The 24,098-nt window shown below is 45.6% G+C and overlaps 1 protein-coding gene across 1 annotated transcript in view; it reads left to right on the top strand.

Annotated features, from left to right (window-relative positions):
• The window catches only part of mTerf5 (mitochondrial transcription termination factor 5), a 43,337-nt gene extending 28,631 nt beyond the window's left edge, over positions 1–14,706 (top strand). Inside the window, exons 6-7 of the mRNA XM_050187501.3 lie at positions 7,499–7,621; positions 13,349–14,706. Coding sequence (XP_050043458.1) covers positions 7,499–7,621; positions 13,349–13,666 — 441 coding nt within the window. The 3' untranslated portion in view covers positions 13,667–14,706. The remainder of the gene's footprint in view (positions 1–7,498; positions 7,622–13,348) is intronic.
• Positions 14,707–24,098: the final 9,392 nt, after the last annotated feature.

Genomic DNA, 24,098 nt, shown 5'->3' with positions numbered 1-24,098 from the left:
CCCTTCACCAGGTTTGGCAATTTTGAGCTGATAAGCGCAGAGCATACAATGCGCTAACGATCGTGTTTGCAAAGAATTACATCGCTAGGTGTCATGGAAAGGTCTGAAATTTCAGTCCAAATGCCGCTTTCCCTTTCCCTCCCGGCGACTGTGCGCCAAGCTGAACAGTGACGTCCTCGTGTCCCTGCACCTACGTACTTGTGTCCGTAATGTGACGTCGTTCATGGTGACACGTGACTTCGAGAATTATTCAAAGTAACATCTGTTATTTCTGTGATCTGTTGCTTGAATTGACGAATTGAAGTTTAGAGAACTAATGAAACACACAAATGGAATGTCTGCATGTTTTTTGTTTTACTTCGCACCGAAGCAAGAGAGATGTACTTCCACTTTGTCTGCGTGTTCCCACGTTCGTGCAGTCACGTGTGTAGGTGCCAAAACTATGCCATATTCTACTGTGTTCCAGCGCGTGATCGTGCTCTGCGATCTGCTTGTTCTGCCTCAGTACTCGCGTAGCACTGAATTATGCCGCTAGTTATGTGTCCTCGTGCACAGCGTGCAAAATCGTGTGCTGTGCGAATTGAGACAATGACAACAGCTTGCGCACAACGCTGTCAGCGGGAAAGCGCAATGCCACAAAAAGAAGGAGGGAGTGAGGGAGAAAAGAAAAGAAGTGAGGAGAAAAAAATGAAGGTGAGGCCCGTGACGTACGTGTCACGCAATCCTCGAGGTCCTGTTATGGGAGGACGCAGGGAAGGAATCTCACTTGCGGAGGCTGGACGGGGCGACTGGAGAGAGTGTCTCGCGATGCAGTGGAGCTCATCTCCTGAAATCATGGGTTTGCGGCACTGAAATATTTCTATCTCGGCTATTAATGAGCCGATTTGAAAATTTTTTTCAGCAGAACTCTCCCTAGAGGACACTTAACAACTTCCAGCGTATAACCAAAATTTGCTATGGGGCCTGGTGAGGGGCCCTTTAAGAGACATAGATCAGAATATTTTATGGCTCTTGTGAGGCTGACGCACAGTCGTAATGCTGTGACCACGATGTCCGATACCTTTACAGAATAGCACATGCCACTCTAGTTTCCAAAGTTTATGCTTCCAGCCAACTAGAACGCTTCGCTCTCTTGTGCAGTATGCAGGCATGTCCAGCTGGTAGTAGAGTATATCACAAGGTCTCGAATAAGAAATGGCAGCTGTCCTTCCGGTTTAGAAATAACAGGCGATCGGAACCAGGCGGCATTTTGAAACAACTTAATGACAATGCATTTCATTCTTTAGATGGACGTCTCTAATCGAAGTTTGCAGCTAGGTGCAGGAACGCACCGGGAACACGAATGATGGTGAAAATCTGGTTTTCGGACCAAAGTGCTGCCAAATTGTAACTGCTGACACCAGCTTCAGTGTGGTTCATTTTTAAGGGTGAGCCCACACATAACAAAGTAGTGATATAGTGACCACTTTTTTCAGAAGTTGCGAGGTCATTATAAACTGGTTCAGCTGTTATAGGTTGATTATTAGAAGAGAAAATGAAGGTCAAAGATTCACTTTTGAATTTCACGCCAAAACCCTTGGGCTGGACGTCAGTGTGATGGTAAAAAACTGATGTCACGGCAAGCTGGTGCGGGAATTTTAATGTGGCGGCATCACCCATGTTCTGTTTTTGCATTTCTTTCTGGCGTACCAAGTGGCTTCTACTGCCAAGACTGGCTTTCTTTGGTATTATGGAAGGCTAATTTACTAACACCGCTGAAATAATTTTTCTCTTCAACGTCTAAATACAAGGGGGACCCGAAAATAACCAGTATTTCCTGATAAAAAGCATGGACATCTTTTTTTTTTTTTTTCAAATACAACTTTAGTCACCCTCAAAGTATTCTTCATTAGTACTAATGCACTTGTCCAAACGTTCTATCCATTGTTGGAAGCACCTTGCAGATTTGGCCTCTTTTATACCTGCTAGTGACGTCGTGACATTACATGTGTTTGACTTCGTCGACATTGGCAAAACGCTTGGCTTTCAAGTCCTTTTTCATCTGTCAGAACGAACATATAGAAATCTGCGGGAGCCAAATCTGGCGAATGGGGTGTGCAGTTCAAGGTAGTCATCTGTGTTGAGGCCAAAGACCAGCAAACACTGAGAGCAGTGTGCGCGGGAGCATTGTCAAGCTGCAGGAATCACTCACAAGAATTCCACAATGCCGGATGTTTTCGCTCCACCACTTCTGCGTAGCTCTTTCAACATCTCAAAATAGAATTGTTGGTTAATGGTCTGGTTTTGCCCTAGGGACGAATTCTGAGTGTATGATTCCTTTAAAATGCAGATCAGCATCATCTTCAAATTCAATTTAACTTGACGAGCTTTTTTTGGACGAGGCAAGCCAAGTGACTACCATTGACTTTTCTTGTTTACTTGCGGGATCGCACCCAAACCACCATGACTAGTCGCCTTGATGAGTTTGTTGAGAAACTCTGGATCATCTGTGACTGCATCTTTCATTGCACGACAGGCTTCGACACGACGATCCCTTTGCTCTTCGGTGAGAAGTCTGGGCACAAACTTAGCAGTCACTCGTCGCATTCCCAAATCATGCAAAATGCGCTTAGTGGAGCTTCAGGATGTAAAAAATTATTTTGAACAGACAAGGCAATGAAAGTGTGGGACGGCATGATACATGCTCTCCAAATGATTGCGGGTGATTTTCTTGCACTGGCGGCAGTGTTGTTGTGGGAGTTTTACACTGGTGCACGAGACGAAACCGAATTGGCTTTTACTCTGCTTTTGAATGGTTTCTGTAGTGTTTGTCACATGTTCCTTCTTTTTTTAATGATGTTAGTCTGGGTTCCATATGTATGTGACAGGTGCTTTTGAGTTGCACCTATATATTTCGTTGCATTCTGCGATCACAGGGCTTGTCTTAAAGGGACACTAAAGGCATATATTAAGTCAAGCTAAAATGATAGATTAGTACTAAGGAATCTCTAAGGCGTCAATACTATCGCGAACTGAGCCTTAATAATCGAGAAATTTAGCTAAATGCAGGACATTATTAGACTCACCCGGGACATTCAAGTACTTGCCCGATGACGAAAGCACTCCTCAGTTAAATTCTGTCACTAGTACTCAACCACTCATTCCACAAAACATCCTTGTATTGTACTATAAGATGAAATGAAATGCTACTTGTCCAGTTCTATTTCACTTTTAGAAAAAAGAACTCATTGAAATTTCCTTCGACAACGACGTGGGTGGTCGAAAGGTTTCGTTTCCGCTCCACTCCATGCCACCCGTGCTTTCGCGTTTCAGTAGTTATTGCGTAGTGTTGCACTAGCTTTGCTGGCTCGCGAAACTCGGACAAACTGCAAGTAGCAGAGAATTCAGCTGCCATGTGATGTCGTAGGATGCCCGAAAGGTCTGCGCCACTTGACCGAAAAGAAGCTGCAGTGGGGAATCCGCCGCTCTGTCGTGGCTCGGTGCCGCCGTCTGTCGGGCGCCATTTTACTCACCGACGGCAGCAGAGGGCAGCAATGTCGTACAGTCGAACCCGACTATATCGAACCCGTTTACATCGAATTATTCTATATATCGAACAATTTCTGGTCACGGTATAGTTACAATGAGTATATATAGCAAAAATTACGCTTACATCGAACAAATATTGCAGTGACTCCCGATATATCGAACGTCAAGCGGCGGAAATGTGCCCCCAGAGGTTGGCTTTCCCTCGCGGTAGCGGGGAAACCCGGCGGCGCGGCTCCATCCAACCGCTCTCCCTACCGTGACCGCGCTATCTCGGGCTGTTCGGGCGAGCCGTCGACACTCCCCGTGTCGCGCATAGTGGAGTCTATTAGGCCACCATCCTCCCTCTTTTTCTATCTTTCACTTGCCACCCCTCTCCCCTGACGACGCTTCGCCGTGCTCCCACACGGGTTGCAGAATCAAGCGTCCTTCCTATCTTTAGATCACTATCTAGCGACACTCCCCAGCAAAAGATGATCCTGACCCGCCTACAGCGCTTGCTCAGACAGCCAATCAGAAGCTCTTGTGCTCTCTTCGTGCAAGATGGCGAAAGTGCGAGTTGTCTGGCTGCTTCTCTGGTTTATCGTGTTTGCGCCTTGTGGGCCTTCTCCCGCAGTGTTGCCGTGATGAAGCGGCAGAATTCGCCTTTCGTCGTGAAGCTCGAAATCATAAATCGCGTCGAACGCGATGAGAAGTTGGATGTCCCCGCAGCGTGCAAGATTCCGAGGAGCACTCTCGGCACGATTAGGGCTAAAGTGGCCAGACTCGCAACCCGGTGCCCATGGCGCCCGACGCATACGCACGGCCGTGTACGAGGGGTTCTTCATACGTGCCGGTTTCCGCGTGCTCGGTGAGGACTTTAAATTCTGATGAATGCGATGAAGCCGTTGCCGGTGTTGCCGAAGTTTGGAGCTAGCTGACAAAACTTCCGGGACATTCGAATCAACGGTGGACGAGTTTGTGAGTGCAGATGATGGTGTCGTGACCACGGTAGAGCCCGGAAACGAAGACTACATCGTCGACATCGTACCGAGCACAAATGACAGTAGGCACATTGAGGAAAGCAACTACGGTCCTTTGCCCATATCCTCCGAAGTGATTGGTGCACTCGCATTAGTCCGGCGCTTCTGCGCGAATGCGGAAGGTTGCGGCCTCAGCTGCTCCGACTCCTTAGACAACGTGGGGAAGCGCGTGCGTCGCAGGCAGCGAAATTGCCCACGCAGAAGAAAATGCAGGACTAATTTATGCCAAACTAAGCTAGTTTCCTCAATAAAATTATTTTATTAATGGTATGTGCTTTTATGACATCCAATTATTTAGCAGGCTTATATCGAATTATGCTCTATATCGAACTGATAGGCGTTTTTTTGAGAGTTCGATATAGCCGGGTTTGACTGTATACGTCACCAGTCCCCCGATTGGGTGGCGGAAGATTTGAATTTCGAAAAAGGTATTCAGACCCTTCAGATGCAATTTTCTTGTAAACTAAATCTCTTCTTGGCAAGAAACAAGCGTTGCGAGGTTTCTGGAATGATATTCAAACAGTCCATGTCAACTTAGTATTCGCCTTTAGTGTCCCTTTAACATCTGCGTGACCATATCCTTCCACGTAAATCAATGCTTAAACCATGCTAGGAATAATTGGGTGGGTGAATATGAGGAGTTCTAATTACAGTTAAACCTGCCTATAACGAACCTCCATACAACAAATTCCTCGATATTCTGAAGTTTTTCTTTCCCCACCATTACTCCATAGGAGCACATGTATTTGTGTCCTCTATGTAACAAAGTGGCAGCAGGAGACACCCTTGTAATAACAAATTCCCCGCACTGACCACCAAGTGATTTTGCCTCCAATTTTTTTATTTTAACGTGAGCACCCACTGCATGCATCTCCTGCGGTTGTCCCGCCGCCGCCGGCATGCAAAGTGGTGCATCGGTGTCATCACACTTGGCGTGCACGTAGCCCTGGAGACAGAGCGAGGCTTCTGTAGAGTACCACTGGCACAGAGGGCAGTGAGGGACAACACGGATGACGCTGGCTTGTGCATGTCTGCACACGCACTCAGGCACCCCCTGTGTCCCTCGAGCCAGCAAGGCCGGCAACGTGATTCTTGCCACCAGAGCTGTGTGCTTCTTTCCTCCTCCCTTCAAAACTCATCCTGTCGCTCGTGCTAAGTAACGTTGCTGCTGCTTGTGGGTTCCCATCAGCACACTGGCAGCGCCACTCTTTGGTTGCTGCAGAAGTCTCTGCACTTCACTTCGTTAACCTGACGCCAGGCGACACTACTAGAAGTACTGTAGCTTTCTCTTTGTCTCTTCTCTTCGCAATCATGTCATTCGCTCTTTGTTTTTGGTGTTGCGTGCGCGTGCAAGTGTGATCCCGTGTCCACGCATCCAGTCACTTTGCTGTACCATTCCCAGGATAAATGGAGAGTTCAGGCTGCAGCAATTGACATTGGAGAGGAGGAGCCTTCAGGGCCCACCCGATCTTGCCGGAGCTCAGGTTTCATTGTGTGGAGCTGCCCCAAATGACATGCAGCCCTGCAATTTTTTGTATGCGGACAACTGCGCCGCCACTATCGAAGAGATTTCGGATGAGGCGCTGGTTGAAAGTGTCCGATGTCACAGTGACGACGACGGATCTTCAGAGGTCTATTCATCATCTGCTTTGCCTTCCACGAAGGAAGTGCTGGGTGCCAGCGATGTTTTGCGCCACATTGCAGGCTTGCTAGACGATGATGAGCAGCGTTGTGTTCCTCAATGTCTTATGAGCGTTCAGTGTTGCCGTCCTTCACGAACAAGCAACAGAGCAAAATAAGTTTTTTGCCACTAAATGTGTTTTGGCTGAGGTCTGTCTACCTCCAGTTCCTCCTTCGTTTAATTTCTGCATTTCTTTTTTGGATTTTCATGCTGAAACTGTATATACCGAAAACCTCTTTGTAATGAAAATTTTCAAGCATTTGTCAATCTTGTTCTATCCAGGTTTAACGGTATCTCTTTTACTGTATCAATTTTGCAGCTTTATGCACACTGTGAATGTAGTAATTACAGGAAGCGGGGAAAAAAATGCAAAGAAGAAATGATACTGCGAGATTTTTTTTGACAATTCAAGATAAATGTAGACTTTTAATTAATATGTTCAGAGACGTGTAATATTATTCCATCACCTAGTAATCATTATGGTCTGAAACACCATGCTCAGTGAGTGTAAGTAATGGAGGAAAGGAACATCCTTGAAATTTCATTGAGTGAAACAATTTTAAATAACTGCCGAACACTTATAAGTTAGCTTTTTCTCCTCTAGTAATCAGCATCTTGTAGGTGCAGCACTGTAAGAGCATGAAACTTCTGACAGTAAGATGATGTTTCAGCACCTGCATTGGCCTGTACAAGCTGTTGACTGTTGACAAAGCAAAGTAATAATGTGATGGTGCACCTCTGCAGTTGCTGCACCATAATGTCGTGGTGGTCTCCTGAGCATTGTCTTGACAACAAACCGACTGTTCATCAGGGTGCTGCTCTTTGGCAGCGCCAGTAAAGAGAACAGTCTTTGTGTGGTGCGTGACTATTCGTGTCGCTGCCACTTAGAGAACATAAATATACACTATGCACCATGAAGAAGAAATAATAATGCAATGCTTTCTTCCTTTTTCTTTTTTCTCACTGCTGATATGAGCAGTTAAACATTGAAGGCACTTTCTCGAGTGCTATCCGGAAGAGGCAAATCATTGGTTGCTTCCATTGGCACTTCCGAAACAAGTGACTGATCTGGTGAAGGTTATGGTGAGGGTGGTCCACAAGAGCTGTACTGTCAGTGTGCCACATGGCGCCTGAGAGTTGCTACCCAAGGTGTTTCAGTTATTAGAGAAGAAGAGACAAGTCGTAGAAGGCACCTATTTGTGTGACCGTCACTTTTTTAGGTGATCCACATCGAGATTGCTGACTGGGGACCGTACCTTGACATTTGCAGGTGCGCCAGCGGCTGGCCAGCCATCCATCAGCCAAGCGGATTTCCCTGCTGAACACCCGCCGTGTTGTTGACTGGCTGTTGCCACGAGGAGTCACCCATGAGCAACTTTGGTACGGACTTCAGGTGAGCACAGCTTGCACTGGCCATCTTTTAGAAGTTTACCAGTCTCATGTATCATGGTAAGTGCCAAGTTAACACTCATGGCTTGAATGACATAACAGTGGGAACTGGGCTGTATGCTGCAAACTGGCAAGTGGTTTAGGAAGGTTACAAAATACATCCAGAATGTAAATTTGAATTAGAGTTAGAGAACAAATGTGGAAATTTATTTTGTTTGTTTCTCTGTGGAATCAACACGCACTGTCCATGGCTGGTTGTTTGCATCCTGTCTTGTCCACATTATTTTGCATTGTCATGTCTATTCTGCTGAGTAATGTTGTGTGGAGTTGTGTGGGGATTTGTGTGGGCCTCAGTGTCAAGCTAGCGTGCTGTTTGGGTTTCATGCCTGCAATAAACGACTCTTTTGTCTGCTGACACGCGAAGGCCTCACACTTACAAAAAATTTCCAAGGGTTTATGTCGGGCATACATGCGCTAGATGCTTGTACAGTCGAACCGACTTATAACGATATCGGTTTTAGCAATATATAGGTTATAACAATGAAAACCTGCTGCACTGTCAACTTTTGTATGTTTCCTACGGGGAAATAACCCGCTTACTACATTGTCCCCATGCCACATAATCGGTTATAATGATGAAGTCTGGCTGCGGAGTGTCCGTGCCGAAAGGTAATGGAATGCAAAATCCTTGAAAAGAAAAAAGAAGTGAAATGCAAGCCGCTGCACAATTGCCCGCCACCCCAACTGCTGCCGCGCGCATCTCTCTCGTCGCTCTTCCACCTCTCCAAACACGAATGGGCTGTGCCCGTACCTCTGCGCCGCACCACCCTTCGAAACACGAATGGACCGCACCAACTGCCCTGACATTGCTGCCGGCGCTGCTCCCAGATTGCTCGCTGTGACCTCACAGTTGGTTCCTTACTCTATGGCCCTTATTCTGCGCAATTCTGCTAACAGAATAAATCGCTCGTGCTCGTCTTTCTTGGTTGTGTCAAAGTCGTTCTTGGCCACATTGTTTCTCAGCCTTGTTTTACTCTCCGCCAAAACAGAAGATGGCTGATCTGCCCACTGACCATCAGTAATACACGATGTTGCCAGTGAAGAGAAAATGCACTGCTATAGATTTGAAAACTAAGGGCTTCTAACTGATCAAGCAATCGTCGCAAATGTGCTTGCATCGGATAACGACAGCAGCATTGATACGGTAGGGCAGGCTGCCTCAACGTTGTCCTTGCAGGAGTCCCTCATGACCTTGTTTTTGCGACGGATCTTCCGCTTCATTACGTGGAGCACCTGGATGCCTTGGAGAAGCTGTGCTCCCCAAGGCATCCAGAACAGCTATGCCATCCCCTATTTAAATTTTTTGTTGCGAAAGCAATACTACGCCATGTCTAACCGCTCGTTGCGTATGCCGTGGCCCGCCCAGAGCCAGCGTTGCACTTCGCAGGTGGTGTGACATCAGCTCTTTCCGTTGCTATGACGACGCATGACGCTGGCGCCGCACCTAACAGGTGGTCTCTCCATCGATATGACGACCTCCTTGCCTTGCGCTCGCTCCGTGGCGGCTTTACTGGGATATATAGCGGTGCGCTACGCGTTCGTTGATCAGTCTCGCCATGGAAATTACCGACGAAGAGTCTATATCTGAATCTAGTTGCTCTACTGCTTCGGAACAGTCAAATTCTAAGGCGAAAGCTAAGCAAGCCAGGAAGACTGAGAGAAAGAGGTTGCAACGTTGCTTTCGCAATTCAAACAGGTTTAACCAGAGCTAAACCACAGCCAATTTTTTCATGCAACCCAGTTATAACAATGGAATTTTCGTGGCACTTGAATATTGTTATAAATGGGTTTCACTGTATATACTGAACACAAAACTGCACAAGTTTTCTTTGATGTGCACATTCCAGGCACTATTGTCTTGGGGTCACTGGAATCTTTGGCAGCTGTAGTACGTAGTCCAGCAATTTAATTTTCATACTTCTGACCTGTGGGTAGAGACAAGAGTGATATTAGCAACAGTGCCAATAACAGCATTCCCGAAGAGGACATTATTGGAGACGGCAGTACCCAAGTGGGAAGGCGGCGGCAGTCACTAATAGTTTGTGGGATAAAATATTCAGAATAGCACTAGTGTGACATGTGGTAATACAGTGGAACTCTGTCGATACATTCCTCGTAGTTGCGTTTTCCCGGCTGCTACACAGCTTTCGTGTGGTCCCCACCGGAATCCCATTGACTCCCATGTATTATGTTCCCATTTGATACGTTGCCCTTCTGCAATGTTCCCGCATCTTGCGTTGCACTTGAATCCGGCGCAGAGGCAAATTTGCTCTCACATGTTACTACAAAGACAATAAACGTATTAAGTTGCAACAAACGACCAGTACGTTGCATCTAGCGACCAAAATAGCACAAGCATATCGGGAGAAAGCGTGCACAGAGCAGTTGGCAAAGCACCTGAAGTAGTGTGCATCCGTTTAAGCCTACTGAGAACCACGCACACCAGGCCAATCCCACTGAGCATAGGGCTACGTTTATTTCGGCACGTGGAAATGTCTAATATGCATTGCATAAAGGCACAACCACATACACGTGATCATCAAGCAACATGTGACGGCAACGAGCGACAGGCTTTGTCTACGGAGAGTGATCTACCGTAACTTATCGCAGTCAGTTTTCGGCCAGTAAAAAAATTTTGCTTGTCAAGTCCGCACGGCAACTTCCACCAGGGAAAGCGTGATTGCACAAAAAATGGCAGCAACCAGACTGCCCACTTCGATGATGAATTCGGTCTTGCAATTTACTCTCTTCTGTGACAGTAAAAAGAAATAGTAAAATCAGCCATTGCTTTGTCTGATCCAAAGCTGCAGACACGGTATGAGCGTTATCTTCTGATTATTTAGATCAGTTGTTTGTTTTGACCCTGTTAGGCCTGAGATGCCACTGAGAGCCAAGAAAGTGTTTACAGTTTCTTGCCAGATGGCACAAATCTTGAAGTGATGATAATGCCAGAATGAAACACAAGGTGGAGGAAGCAAAAGGTTGTTTCGTTTCATCACAAGCGTACTAATCACTATAAGTTTGGGCTTTGTGAGCTACAGGTATGCTCAAACTGCAAATGGCGCTGAGCACTGTGTTACAAGAAACGTATTATTGCTGAAAGTTAATGAAAACAGGTTCATTTGCCTCTGGCAACCCTCAAAACTACAGCAACACCCAGTTACAGAGCGCACAGAAAGCTAAGAGGTCCTCTCGCAAAAGGTGAAAAGGGAGAAGGGTCGTTGCCAGCACATCGCTGCAGGAGGATGGCTCCTTATGACATGCCGCTAAGGAAAAAGCGTCCCTTTGGGTATGCTGCATACTATCGCGCTGACCAATGGGCCAGCTCATGAGAACGTAGGGTAGTCTTTATCAGCTTGAGCTTCCAGTGAATGCGACTTGGCATTGTATGACCATGCACGAGCACCAGGCACTGCTACTTTGGCTTAGTACTTGAAAAGGGAGCAGCACAAGGTACACGCTCATTATAGGTGCAAGCCACCATAGTTGAGCTCAAGTGGAAGTGATAAGTAAAGGAGCTGGTGGATGAGAGGAGAAACGTGCACGCACCTTATGCTGTCCTGGCCAGGTCTCTGTGTGTGCTCAGCCAGTTGCACCCCCGCGGCTACAAGTGGAACGCATTATAGCTTATAACCAGAGGTGTGTGAATATAAAATATCACTGAATCGAATCAAATAGGGAACACCAGAATAATTTGGTTCGTGAATCGAATGTCTGCTATTCGATCTTACGAATATTCGGTGTAGGGACTCGCACAGTACCACATGTCACATGCGCCACGGGAGCCCCTGCGCGGATTGGCGTGGATCTATTCAGAGCAGATGTGCGACACTCGGAAAGCCAACTAATCGCCTCGCAAATGAAAGCGAGTGCACAGGATGGCAACAAAGTAAGTTTTCGATGGCCCCCATCTTTATGACACGCAGTACGGCGGCACCTCGTTCCCGGCGCTGTTCTTAGACGCACATCTCTTTTTCTTTTTTGGTAGCTGCAAGCAACTGTCACAAGACTAGCTTTGGGTTTACATGGCAGGCTTGAAAGTGTATATGCATACCGCTTATAGTGCAGTTGCGCAATATGAAATGCTGGTTATAATGCGGCTTCCACGGAAAACTCGCACACGCAAGCGCAGTGGTGAGCGGGCTTCCCCATGAGGTGTGGCAGCTGATGGGAGGGGAGAGCGATGATGACGTGGAGGAGCAGAAGGAGGCGACGCAGACCAGACGAACAAGAAACAATAAAGAAAAAACGGCGGCACCATGATGTGGGTGCACGGCACTTGCCTATATACTAGCAAGCCGCTTGTCAGCGGCGTGCCCTCTTCAGTGACGGCCTGCACGTTGTCGCTATTTTGCTCTTTAGTTTTTGTGTGCCCATGATGCTGCACATCATTGTAAAGTGCAAATATCGCACATGCGACTTTGACTGCTGTCAGCTTAAGAGGTGCTCCACAAATTTAGCTATGAGCTTTTAGGCTTTGTGCCCCCTGGCAAGCTTCCGCTGTTCCTACCAGTACACGTAAGAACTTGGTATATGTTCTTAGTAGTTGCCGCGGCTTATTGCTTGAGAAACTAAACTCCGCATCACATGCGCTGCTGTCATTTCAGCCTGTACACGTGATCGCATGCCCAATCTTCTACGGGTACGAACATATCAAGGGCAAGGTTCCACATGACGGCATACTGCCCAGCACCACCGCTGGCTACAGCGTGCCATATTGAGAGTAGTGGACCAAAGTTTTAGTGTAGCGCCGAGTCAATGAAATTCATCGCAGTGACTGTACGGCGCTTGGTAAGGGGAGAAACCACTTCAACAACGTAAGTGGGGGCACAGATAGCACGGGCAACACTCGAATGGCTGCATCTTGGTTTGCGATCTCCATGTTTTCGACACTGCGGATCGTGGCAAGCAGATCCATTCGCGAAATCGAATGAGACACTGTACGACATCAAAAATTTCAATTGCTGTTTTACATTATAGCTCTGTGGAGTTGGTGGTGGTGCCATATGAAATTTCAAATCAGCAAGCTGGTCTAAAAACTTCGTCAGCAACTTACTTTCCTCTATGAAGCCCTTTTTTATTATTTCTGTGTTACTTTGTCTGCTTCATGCGAGAACCACGGGTTCCCAGACATTAACCTTTCAACTTTTGTAAACTTAAATGGATGCAAAGGATCATTCTTTGCTTTGTCTTGTTCAATGTATAAAAGGGAGAGGTGCAGGGACGGTAGGAAGCAGCCATAGGCAAACACCCATGCAAAGGTAATGGGGCGCTGAATGGGGCGAGGAAATGCTGGCAGTGCATGTTATAAGTAAATATGAATCTCTTACATCATTCTCTGTGATTGCAGAGCTCAAGACTTTATTGTTGCAAGCTATGAGAATGAGTTTGTTTCTTGTCGAGATGGCTCACTGGACCACACACACTTTGAGTGCAACCATTCACTAGTAGTCGTTATGAGAACAAAGAAAAACTGCGCAAAAAAGAACAAGACAGAGAAAGAACCACACGACACGGGCGGTTCTTTCTCTGTCTTGTTCTTTTTTGTGCAGTTTTTCTTTGTTCTAATAATGTCATACCAACTAGCCCCTCACCGTACGCTTCTAGACTTCACTAGTAGTCGGGTGGATATTTTCAGAAACTAACTTGGCTCAACTGCCACTTCATGCAGGTGGTACTGTACGACTCAGAGCTGGTGGCATCCCATTTCTTGCGCCTCCCAGAGCAAGACGAGCTGCAGCCATACTCGGAGTGGCGCGACTGTCCCGAGCTCCTTGAGGTGTTGCTGTACTACATAGAGCGCGAGGCACGTTTCACGGGGCACACCCAGCTGGGCTTGTTCAGCAAGGTGGAGGCCTCGGACAGCACCAGCCAGGAGAAGGCCAACCAGGCAGCTTCGCTGCAGAATCCTTACTTCCACCCAGCCACTCTTCCAACTGTGCAAAAGGAAGAGGAGCAGACGGAGGAGGATGGCTCGTCATCGTCGTGACCCACCCGAGCCGGCAGAGTGTAACGCTAGTACTGCTGAGTGCTCAGTGTCTCAGAAATATTCAGCGGCCTGTTGATACTGGTTGTAGCACTGTTGACTTGTGGTGCTGACTTGTAGCACTGCCGTACGAGACGAAGAGGAAAGAAGCAAATTGGAGAAGTCCTGTTCTGGCTCACCACTTCCTACACGCAACATATGCAGCGCTACCAGCATGCAGGGCCCCGAGCACCTTGTGTATTGTGGTTGTATTGATAAGGCGGTTTTGGTGAGGCTCTGGTGCTGTTACAAAGGAAAAAGCTCAGGCAGACTCATCGTGTCGGCCGACTATACTAATACAACGATGCAGCATCCAAGGTGCCTCGGAGATTGACGCAACCTAGTCATTGACACTGTTACACAGAAAAGGCATGTGCAGACTTGTCCTTACACAGCCGTGATGGTGGAATATGACGTTATCAGTTAGTGCTCCAAGTGCCTTAGCAGTGTGATTCAGCTCTGCTGGTGACACAGTGGTGCTGTAAGTACGCAGGCTTTGCTCCATTCAGGGCTCGGAAGTGGTGTGGGAACGCCAGTGTATTTATGGCACTGAAAGACACTTATACTGGACCTTGTGCAGCATGAGTACAAATGTGAAGTCACCAATGTGAAGTGGCCCCTGCAAGCAAGGCTGCACCATACATCCTGCTCATAATCCGCTGTGCAGTACTCTAAAAAAAGGTAACTGAAAACAGGACCTACGTTAACAGCTGCGGGCAGGACAGTGCAGATGTGTTTGTGATAGAGGCACCCTTTTTAAATAATGGAAATACATAGTTGCTTGCTGTGAAGACAACATTTTAATGTGCAATGTGTGATAATTTAATAGCGGTTCTGGCATGTATTCATAAGAAAAGCCTATGAACTTTTGTAACACTGGCAGGGAAAGCCACCTTGCAGTTCTTGAAATGACAACGCCTGGAATTGAAGTCACTATTTGTTACCAGAATGTGAAAAACTCTTCTGGAGAAGTAAAGTGCTGCTCGATAGCAGTGAGGACTCGCCATGCTGGCTTTGTGACTTTGGTTTTGCACTGCTAAGCCTGAGGTCGCGAGATTGAATCCCGGCCGCGGCGGCCACATTTCGATGGGGTCGAAATGCAAAAACACCTGTGTACCGTGCATTCAGTGCGTGTTAACTTTTTCAGTACAGCGCCACAGGCCATTGGACATGGAGTTCCAATGACTGAATCTCCCACAAAATTTAATACTGGTGCATTACAAATAGCCAGTGCTATCTGGCTTACTCACTGAGAACTCCTCTTTCAGTTTTGTTTCTCTCTATTTTTTTTTTTTTTTTTTTTTTTTTTTTTTTTTTTTTTTTTTTTTTTTGCGTGTGGAGGCGCCGCCGCAAGTGAAATTTCAACTGAAGGTGCTTTAGAGTTCTGCAAGAATGCTGTCCCTTTTGCGCCACCCGCCGCTACAGCTGACTCCTGTAGCAAACACTTCGGCCCCTTCACCCCAAGCAGCAGTGATGGTTCAAGTAACGATGTGGGATCGTTAGATTTTAGTTCTGACAGAGGTGCTCCAGCTCAAGTGCCTCGTAAGTCAACAGGTGCGTGCAGGTAAGTTTCGTTTATGACTTTGCGCTGTATTTATAGAAAAACTTGCTTCATATTTGATGACTGCAGTTTTTTATTTTTGTGTTTAGGGTTTCAACTACCTGCAACCAGGATATTTAGCCAAATACACCGTGCCGTATCCAGTTCTCCTCCACGAGACAGCCCGGTGCCCATTTCGGAGCAGCGCTGTGGAGCAACACGCATTGATTTTCAAGAGCGCTGTATTTCTTTGTCTTGTGTTTTACTACCGAAGTGATAAAGACTTTGTGTATGAACAGAAATAAATAAGCCTGGAAGCATATTTTCGACTGACAGACATAGATGTGATGGCTCCTGGGAGAAAGTCTCTCCACTGAAGATGCTGAGGCTTATTGGGGTCATTATCTACATGGGAGTCGTCGAAGTACTGCAACTGCACTTATACTGGCGAACAATGGGAACATTCAGTGGCTATCCCCCAGGAAATATTGTGTCGAGGGACCGTTCTTTTTCACTCTGCTGGCGTTCCTAAGTGTAGGGGATCCGGAAGACTTGGCGACGGCAGCTTCTGTTGGCAAAAGTTCGGTGGGTATCCTGGCTTATGAACCACATTAGTCAAGAATCGAAATTTGTTACAGTCACAGCGCGACCTTGCCGTTGACGAATGCATGGTAAAAACTAAAGCCCGATCAGGAACAAGACAATACATCCAAGAGAAGGTGATAAAACTTGGATGTAAACTCTGGGTGCTGACAGATTCAAGAGCTGGATACACCCTTCCATTTTCTGTGTACACTGGCAAGCGTGAGGCATCAGGACCACATGACCAACAAGCTTTGCACAGAATGCCTTGAACAAGGATACAAAATCTACATGGATAACTTCTACACTTCAAAAAACTCCTCAAACACCTCCTCGAGCACAAGGCTCTTGCATGTGGGACAACAAAGATTGTCGCTGCTTTCTGGACAAGTTGAAAGACTCTTCATGGGAAAGAACTGATTCAACAGATATTTGAGTATGATGAAGGCACACAAGGTCATGCTCCCTTCTCACCCACCTACTCGCCCCTGGACTCTGTTCAGCACCAACCGAAGAGAATGGAGAATAGGAGAAATTGCAAGGTCTGCTGTAAAAAAAAACGCACATAACAGGACAAATGTTTTCTGCTCCACTTGCAAAATGTTGCCTTCATGTGACTGCTTTGCGGAGTGGCACAGCCGCCAAGGCAGTAGCTTGACGGGCCCCGACAAATCCAAAACGTGGTCTATAGTTTGTATATTTCAGAATTCTGAAAATAATTTTTTGGCTAACTACAGTTACCTATTTCTCTTTGTTTATACTTTCCTGTGAATTTTTAAAATTATTTGACAAATAAAATCTGAATAATTGTCACTTTCGCAGCACTGCCTTTTTTTATATGAAAAGCCACACCGATAAACTACAATTTGATCTACACCACCGCGTTAAGTGCATTTAGTTCAAGAAAAAAACAAATTGTTTTCTGGAAGCACTCTAAATTAGCCATTTTTCTGCAGTAACGAAAGAGTTAAAGAACACCAGGTGATCAAAATTAATCAGTAGTCCCCCACTACACCCTGCCTCATAATTGTATCGTGGTTTTTCACATAAAATCACAAAATTTAATTTTTATGCGTAGCATTCTTTGGCTAGGTGTCCGGGGTAATTTTATGCTCTATTCCATTCGTCCATCTGGTTTCATGTCCCAGAAAAGTCAAAGCGCCCTGGGCTTGAATAGGTGAGTACAAAATCTTCTGTACGCTTACCGCCACCTACTTGCAGGCGTACGAACATCTGACACAAAATGTTGTCAGACAGCTGCCGACACACATCTACCCAAAGCCTATAGCGTAATGTTTTATACAATAAATTTTAGAGAGAACTCTGGCACTAATTTCTGCAGGAGCTGCAAGCAGAACGGTTCAACCAGCATGGAAATGATGGGATAGTACATGGATTTGCCTAAACTTCGTCAATCTGTCTTGAAATGGTTTCGTGACTTTGTGAACTCGTCATTTTAAACAACGTACCTTGTTATAAGTAATTAATTAAACGGCATTAAAATTGGCCAACAGCAGGATTCGAACACAGGACGTTTAGTAATGAAGCCCGATATCGAAATCATTGCACCACGGACGCATGGATCGACAAGCGACACAGAACGTCCTTATGAATTTCTCACGGGCAAGCGAGCGCATTTCGATTTGGCCATCTCAGCAGCCTTGACCGCTGCAATTAGTAATGATTACGCGTGTTCGTAGGGTCGTCCACATTTATGCAAGTATAGATTGCTTTGAAATTTGGGACAATAAAGGCAGATAAAACACAAAAAGAATTTCTTGGCGAGATCATTGCTTGTTTTACATAGAATACGAAAATTCTGCAACTATGCAGCGCCCTAAGAAACTGCTTGGCAACAAGGAACGGAGATGTCTGAATGTGCTGAGGAAACGTATAAGAAATGCAGCCCTTATAATGCAGGCAAGAGCTTGTGCAGGCAAGGTATGCATGAACAATGCTAATAATTAAAGAGTTCTGTGCTACAACAGAGAGAAGCTTGTGAAGAGGACGTGCTTTAATGCACATTAGCGGAAAAACTGTGCGAGAAAAAGCACATTTCTTTCATTTACCAAACACAAGATTTGTGGTAAAAACAACTTTACTGGGGAGATCGGCGTGGTGTGCATGGTAATCTTTGGCGGTGCTCACCTCTTAAAATACAGCAGTCTTGATTTCAAGGGTTGAGTATAAGCCGAGGAATGTCGCGCACTATATGTCAATTCCCCATTGGGAGTTTCTGCCCCTATTTTTCTGTTTTTTAATAGGGTGGCTTACCATTCTTGTGCTCGTTGCACGTGTGACATTACTAGCAAGAACACACCATGTGAAATGGGCGTTATGCTTATCGAGCTAAATTTTAAAAAGATGCAGAACAGGCTGTTTGGTGGTTTGGTAACGCATGCTTACTTGGGTATGCAATCCTGGAAATAGAACACAAACAAACGCATAGAGAAATAAGTGCTGTGTGTTACTTGCTTCTTTGGCCTGCTATGTCTACCCAAATGGCAAATTTTTATGAAGGACCCCATTGTGAGAAAACGAGGCTAGTGAGTGCAAAGTTTTTGCGAGATGTGCTAGATGCATGCCCTTCAAAGTAGTCGATGAGGGCAGAGGTGCAAATCGTCTCATTGTTGGTTAGGCAAATCAAATTTTGACATGGCTGAAAGAAAAGGGTCGTCCTCTTCAAGGTGTCTGGACTAGGGGGGGGGGGGGCGAGGGGGGGGGGCGGAACGATGGTGACGTCAAATTCTTGCAAGCAATGACTCCATTGTGCTAAATGGCCTCAAAGATCTTGGACTTAAGAGCCAACTGAGTGAATAGTGGTTGCTTACCACTCTAAATCGGCAGCCGTACAAGTATGGTTGAAACTTCATCATTGACCAGACAATTGCTAAGCATTCTTTTTTCAGTAGCAGAATCATTTTTCTGGGAAAATGAGGAAGTAATGTTTGTAAAGTTTGCATAGGCAATGACACGCTCAACACCCTATTTTCACTGTATCAACACAGCACCAAGACTAACGTTGCTGGCATGTGTGTGCGATTCCTCTCAACATCCTCGTCAAAATGACCGACTACAGTTGGGACCAGTAGGCACTTTCGGAGTGTATTGGAGGCGTAGTGTTGTTCCTTGCCCCAAACAAAAATTGCATCCTCTCTCGTAAGCTGGTTGTGAGTTAGTATTCAGCGATTTTTGAAAAGTTGTAGACGAAGCACCTTGGAAAAGGGCATATTGCTGGGCAAGTTGATGCCGTTTACTATACATTGTCTTGAACTGCATGAAAAGCAGACACCACACAGAGAATAATGCATGTGTATGTTGCATTCTCTGCATGGCAACTGGTTCTTGAGCCGTTAAAAAGAATGCATGGTAAAAAGCCTGTAGTATGCACAGAGCATGGCTTCCGAGATGGCACACGCTGGCATGTTTTACTCCAGCCATACCATTCAGATGGGGAGAGTGCAAGTTTTGTGGTGGGCGTGGCTGGCTCATTCTCTGCACCACAGCGTGCAAAACAGGTCTTTTCATGCATCAGGGAGGCTTTTAGGCACTCCAGCACTGTTGCTGTGGCTTAGAAAAGTCGAGAAAACAACGCTTTTGTGCTGCTGTGTGATCCCTTACCGTAATTTGTCAGTGACGGGCGACAGCGTAATAGGAGCAAAGTGCATGCCCCTATTACACCTATTCTCAAGTGCATTTATATGGACACTCCAGACACATTGCTGCCGTTGGCGTCGTTGTGAGGTTCTGTGTAAAGTCCAAGGGCAATAATATCGTTGCCGCATGCCATATGCTGTATGTGCAAGTGAAAGCATGCGGGGGTGAGCAGCGACAGCGGCTCAATCTCACGCACATAACGAACGAAAGCATGCCACCTTCCCTCGTGCGCAAGACTTCAAGGGAGGTTAGGGAAGAGTGTGCACTCTACTTTGGGCGGCCCGTGCGGCTGCACGTGCCCAGTCGGGTGGCTGTATCTTGAAAGCCATCTTCTACATGTAGAGAGTTCGTGCTGCACTGTGTTTTCGCGACTTAGTTCGGGTTGATGCGAGTAGGTGCATGTAGGTCAATTCATTCGCTGCTGCTGCCACGTTTCCTTACTGCAGCGTTTTGACAGCGAGTTTCTGCTGCCATTGAGTGAGATGTGTTCATGTTTGCTAGTGTGTGCGTGACACCATGCTTGTTAATCTAGTCAGTATGTCGATGGGTACAAGTTTATACAGCCAATAAAACTACTATTCTTACGTCATCTAACTAGCTGTCCACTAAATTGCTATCGCAGTCGATGCTTCGCCTTGCGCACGAAACTGCCAACTTTTTATTTTTAAACACACATACATACTCTCACTACATCCATGTTGGCATGCAGAAGTGTAATATACCAGCAAGAGCTTGTCATGTGCTGTAAATGCACTATACTTGACGATTTGAGAGTTTTGTATATATTGTATCGTTTTGTAATATGTTTTCAATTTTTTAATCAGTTGCGTGCTGGTGTAGGCGCTTGCTTTTGTCAGTGCGTTTCGCCGTCGAGATAGGGCGTGAAGCAGGACACACCATGATCCACCCACACAAGCATGGTCCAGTCGCTCGATTACTTAAATTTAAGTGCACGTTAGAGAATTACAGGTGGTTAAAATTAATCCAGAGCCCCACATTACAGTGTGCCTTCATAATTATGTAGCGCGTTTGGCACGTACACCCTAGAATTATTTAATTTTATCTTTTTTTTTTTTTTTTTGCTGCAATCCCCACAGTAACGCTTCATTTTGCTAAGTCACCAACTGAAATGGAGGTCACTGTGCCATTTGATTCTGAAATTTCTAACCTTGTTTACTGACAGGAACCACTGTTTTGAATATTGACATGCATCAACTCTCAAACAGAAGCATTCAAAATTATTTTATACGAGAGGGCAGAAAGAAAAACATTTATGTGTTCGACGTATCTAGTGTTGCCTTTGTCAGCAGTCCGGCAAACCTAAGTCGCAAGATTATGCCAGTCCAAAGGCAGATATTCAAGGTGAAGTGTCACTGAAATGTGCAAACGCACAAAGAATGTTTCAGGTAAGGCACAGCAAGCTTTAAAAAAGTTTTTTTTTTCCTTTTCTTTTTTCTGATTGAAGAAAGCTCGTGTGTGCTGCTGGGTGAGTTTGTGTCATTACCTGCTGTGTACTGCAGTCTCGAGGTTCGATGGAACGATAAATTGTGCCGCAAGTGTGAAATGATAAATTATGCAAATATTTGCTCATTTATTAATGTGTGTAGTTGCTACCCATGCAGGTATATTACCATAAGTAAAAGCAACGATTAAAATGTTAATTACATTGAATACAGACATACTAGTCGCATTTCCATGTCTGCTTACAGCCTGTTTATTTAATTTCTATTTAAATATATTCAATTATAAAGCATCACGTAGGAAACTCATTATTTGCACAACACAGTAGCAAGCAACATCAAACTAAAAGAAAAAAAGCGCGCACAGCAAGATATAAGCAATTATTACACGAACATCATTGCATTACAGTGTAGGTGTATAGATACGAAAATTGCTATATCTTCTGCTGGGTCACTGCAATACAAAGTGGGGGAAAAAAAAAACTAGACAGCAATTAAACTCTGCCATCAACGATAAGCTACCAGTTCAGAGACAATGAATGACGAGTGAACCCACACATGATTTGTTCAGTAAAATAAGTTAATAAATATAAGTATGGAATATAGATACTACAAAGTCAGTTTCTATTAGCTATATAAAGGACTAAACAATTTAGATGGCAAAATGTTTGAGGCAGAGCTGATAAATTGCCTGAGGTATACCCTGTGAAAACCTGCAACGAGTGAAAAAAAAAAGGCAATGCGCATGTTGAGATCTTGCGTGGTCTGCCTTCTACGGGTGCCACAGCGAGCGCCTCAAGGCAAATGAGATAGCCAGAGCAAAACCTCCAGTGCATGCAATCTTGGAGGCCATGCACAGAGTTCCAGAAATTGGCTTACTTAGCCCTTGTTGGTTTAGAAGCACTGCCTGTTGGGCGTGTTGGTAATCCGTACTCAAGGAAGAATGGCACAGATGAACAAGGGTGAGATAGGAAACACAGACGAGCGTAGTTCCCGTTTTCTATCTCATCCCTGTTCGTTTGCACCATTCTTTTTTGAACCTTGTTGATTGGTGTTGGAAATGTGGCAATAGCTGTGGTTTTGTCCGAGTCTGGGCAAATACCGGCATTGCCCATTATGTGACCAAGGAAAAAGTTAAGTTCTCCATACCCAAAGTGGCATTTCTCCGACTTCAGAGAAAGTCCAACTATTCGAATGACTTAAAGAACTGGCTGGAGGCTCTAGATGTGCTCCTCGAACACATAAGAAAAGACCACCATATTGTCTAAGCATGCCAGACATGAATACCATTTAAAATCACAGCAGAACAGTGTCCATTGCTCTTAGAAATATAGCTGGCACTGAACGCAAGCCGGAAGGAAGAACCTTAAACAGGCCATCAGAGTAATAGACTTTTCTTACGGTCATGTTCATCTACTGCTATTTGTCAGTAACCACTATGCAAAACTATGGAAGTATCAGGCCTGTCGAATATCATTCAAGGAGTCGTCTCTCTGTGGCGAAGGATTAACATCTTTCTTGGTGATTTCCTTTACATTCCAATAGTCCATGCATAAGCACAAACTGCCATCTTCATTTTTCATTAACACAACCAGTGAAGCTAAGGCTGGATAACATCATCTTTAAGCATTTGTTGAATATGGTGATGAATAGCATCAAGATCGCTCTTTCTATGACGCCCTGTGGGAATGTTGGCAGTTGGGTCCTGTGGTGGGCTCTGTTATAATTCGATGTTTTCGCATGCAGTGTCTGGTTGACCTTGCTCGTCGTAGAAAATTAATCTCTGATGGTAGGCCGAAGTTGACATCCCTATAACACTTAGGTGGGATGATCAGGCAGCGAAAGCACGGGTGATGTTGAGGGGCCGGAATAATCTGCAGTCTCCCTAAAGTAGGTGATGACAGTGTGTTTTTTGAGATGCCAGTATTCCTCACTGAAGCTGATGACCAATAGGTACGTTTGCCTCTTGCCGAGCTGAACAACCCTTCAGGCAATATGAATGTTGTACAGCGATGCATTTTGGTGTGACAGCATAATTCGTACACACGTGATGCTCATTAGAGGTATAAGTTCACATATAGGCAAGTCATACAGGCATCATGGGAGTTAGTTTGCCCCCCAGTCTGAGCAGTTGAGCCCATCTATTCTCTTCAGCAGTGGCTTTATACCTTTGGCTTGGTAAACGAACAGGTGAAGCTTAGATATGCTTCAATTGTGTGCATCTCTAGTCTCCTGAGCGAGAGAAGGTTCGTTGCTGGAAATCGCCAAAGCAAAGCACCCATCGCTAGCTTTATTGCCCAGGTACCTTCACAGTAAGATGATCTTGAATTGTAGCGCAAAGTGACACAGACAGAGACTAGAGGCAGACAGGACGAGCACCAACTCTCAACTAACATTTTTATTGAAACTACCAACTATATAGGTGATTGCAAATACCGCAGCATATGAACATGACAAGGTCTAAAGACATCAGTTCAACATCAAGAGATAGGGAAGCCAAAAAGCAAACAACAAAAAGACGCTACTTGAGATTAACACACATGCTGGAAAGATATTGAAATTTGCATTCTAACAGAGACAATGATGCATGGCTAACGCAAGTCTCTCCTAATCTTTTGATGTGAAATGCCCCGATTATTTCCCGGTGTGGTTTGGCATTTGTGTCTTGAAAGAACATTTGTCTTCAAAGGTTTACAACCGGAATTGAAACAATGCGATGCTAGATGTGAAGAATTAGGGTTGTTAAGTGATTGTGTTCTTTTAGTCTAATATTAATACACCTGCCGCTCTGTCCAATGTAAGTTTTCCTGCACATCACGCAACTTCCAATACTAAACGCGCGGGAAGACAGCTTACACGTTGCCACGCCGTCTCGGCACGCACACTCTGCACACACGGCAGCCTCTAAAGCAGGGTGTGCGTCTGCGTATACGCTCAGCCGCGCTTACAGCCATGCGCCGTCGAGACGCGCGCAAGAACTAATCCCCCCCCCCCCCCCGCCCTGCCACTGGCGCGCGCTTGATCGCGTTACTGCGAGCTCTCTCCACCCCCCTTTTTTTTTCCCCTTTGCTCGCGCGGGGAGGCGGCACTCGTACGTGAAGCCCCCATCTTTCTTTCTCACCCTCGCACACTTTCACTCTTACGTAAAGCCCAAGGT

This window comes from Dermacentor andersoni, chromosome 2 (assembly GCF_023375885.2).
Source record: "Dermacentor andersoni chromosome 2, qqDerAnde1_hic_scaffold, whole genome shotgun sequence".
Taxonomy (NCBI): domain Eukaryota; kingdom Metazoa; phylum Arthropoda; class Arachnida; order Ixodida; family Ixodidae; genus Dermacentor; species Dermacentor andersoni.
Note: the sequence above shows the minus strand (reverse complement) of the source record. Positions and strands in the feature narration are given on the sequence as shown.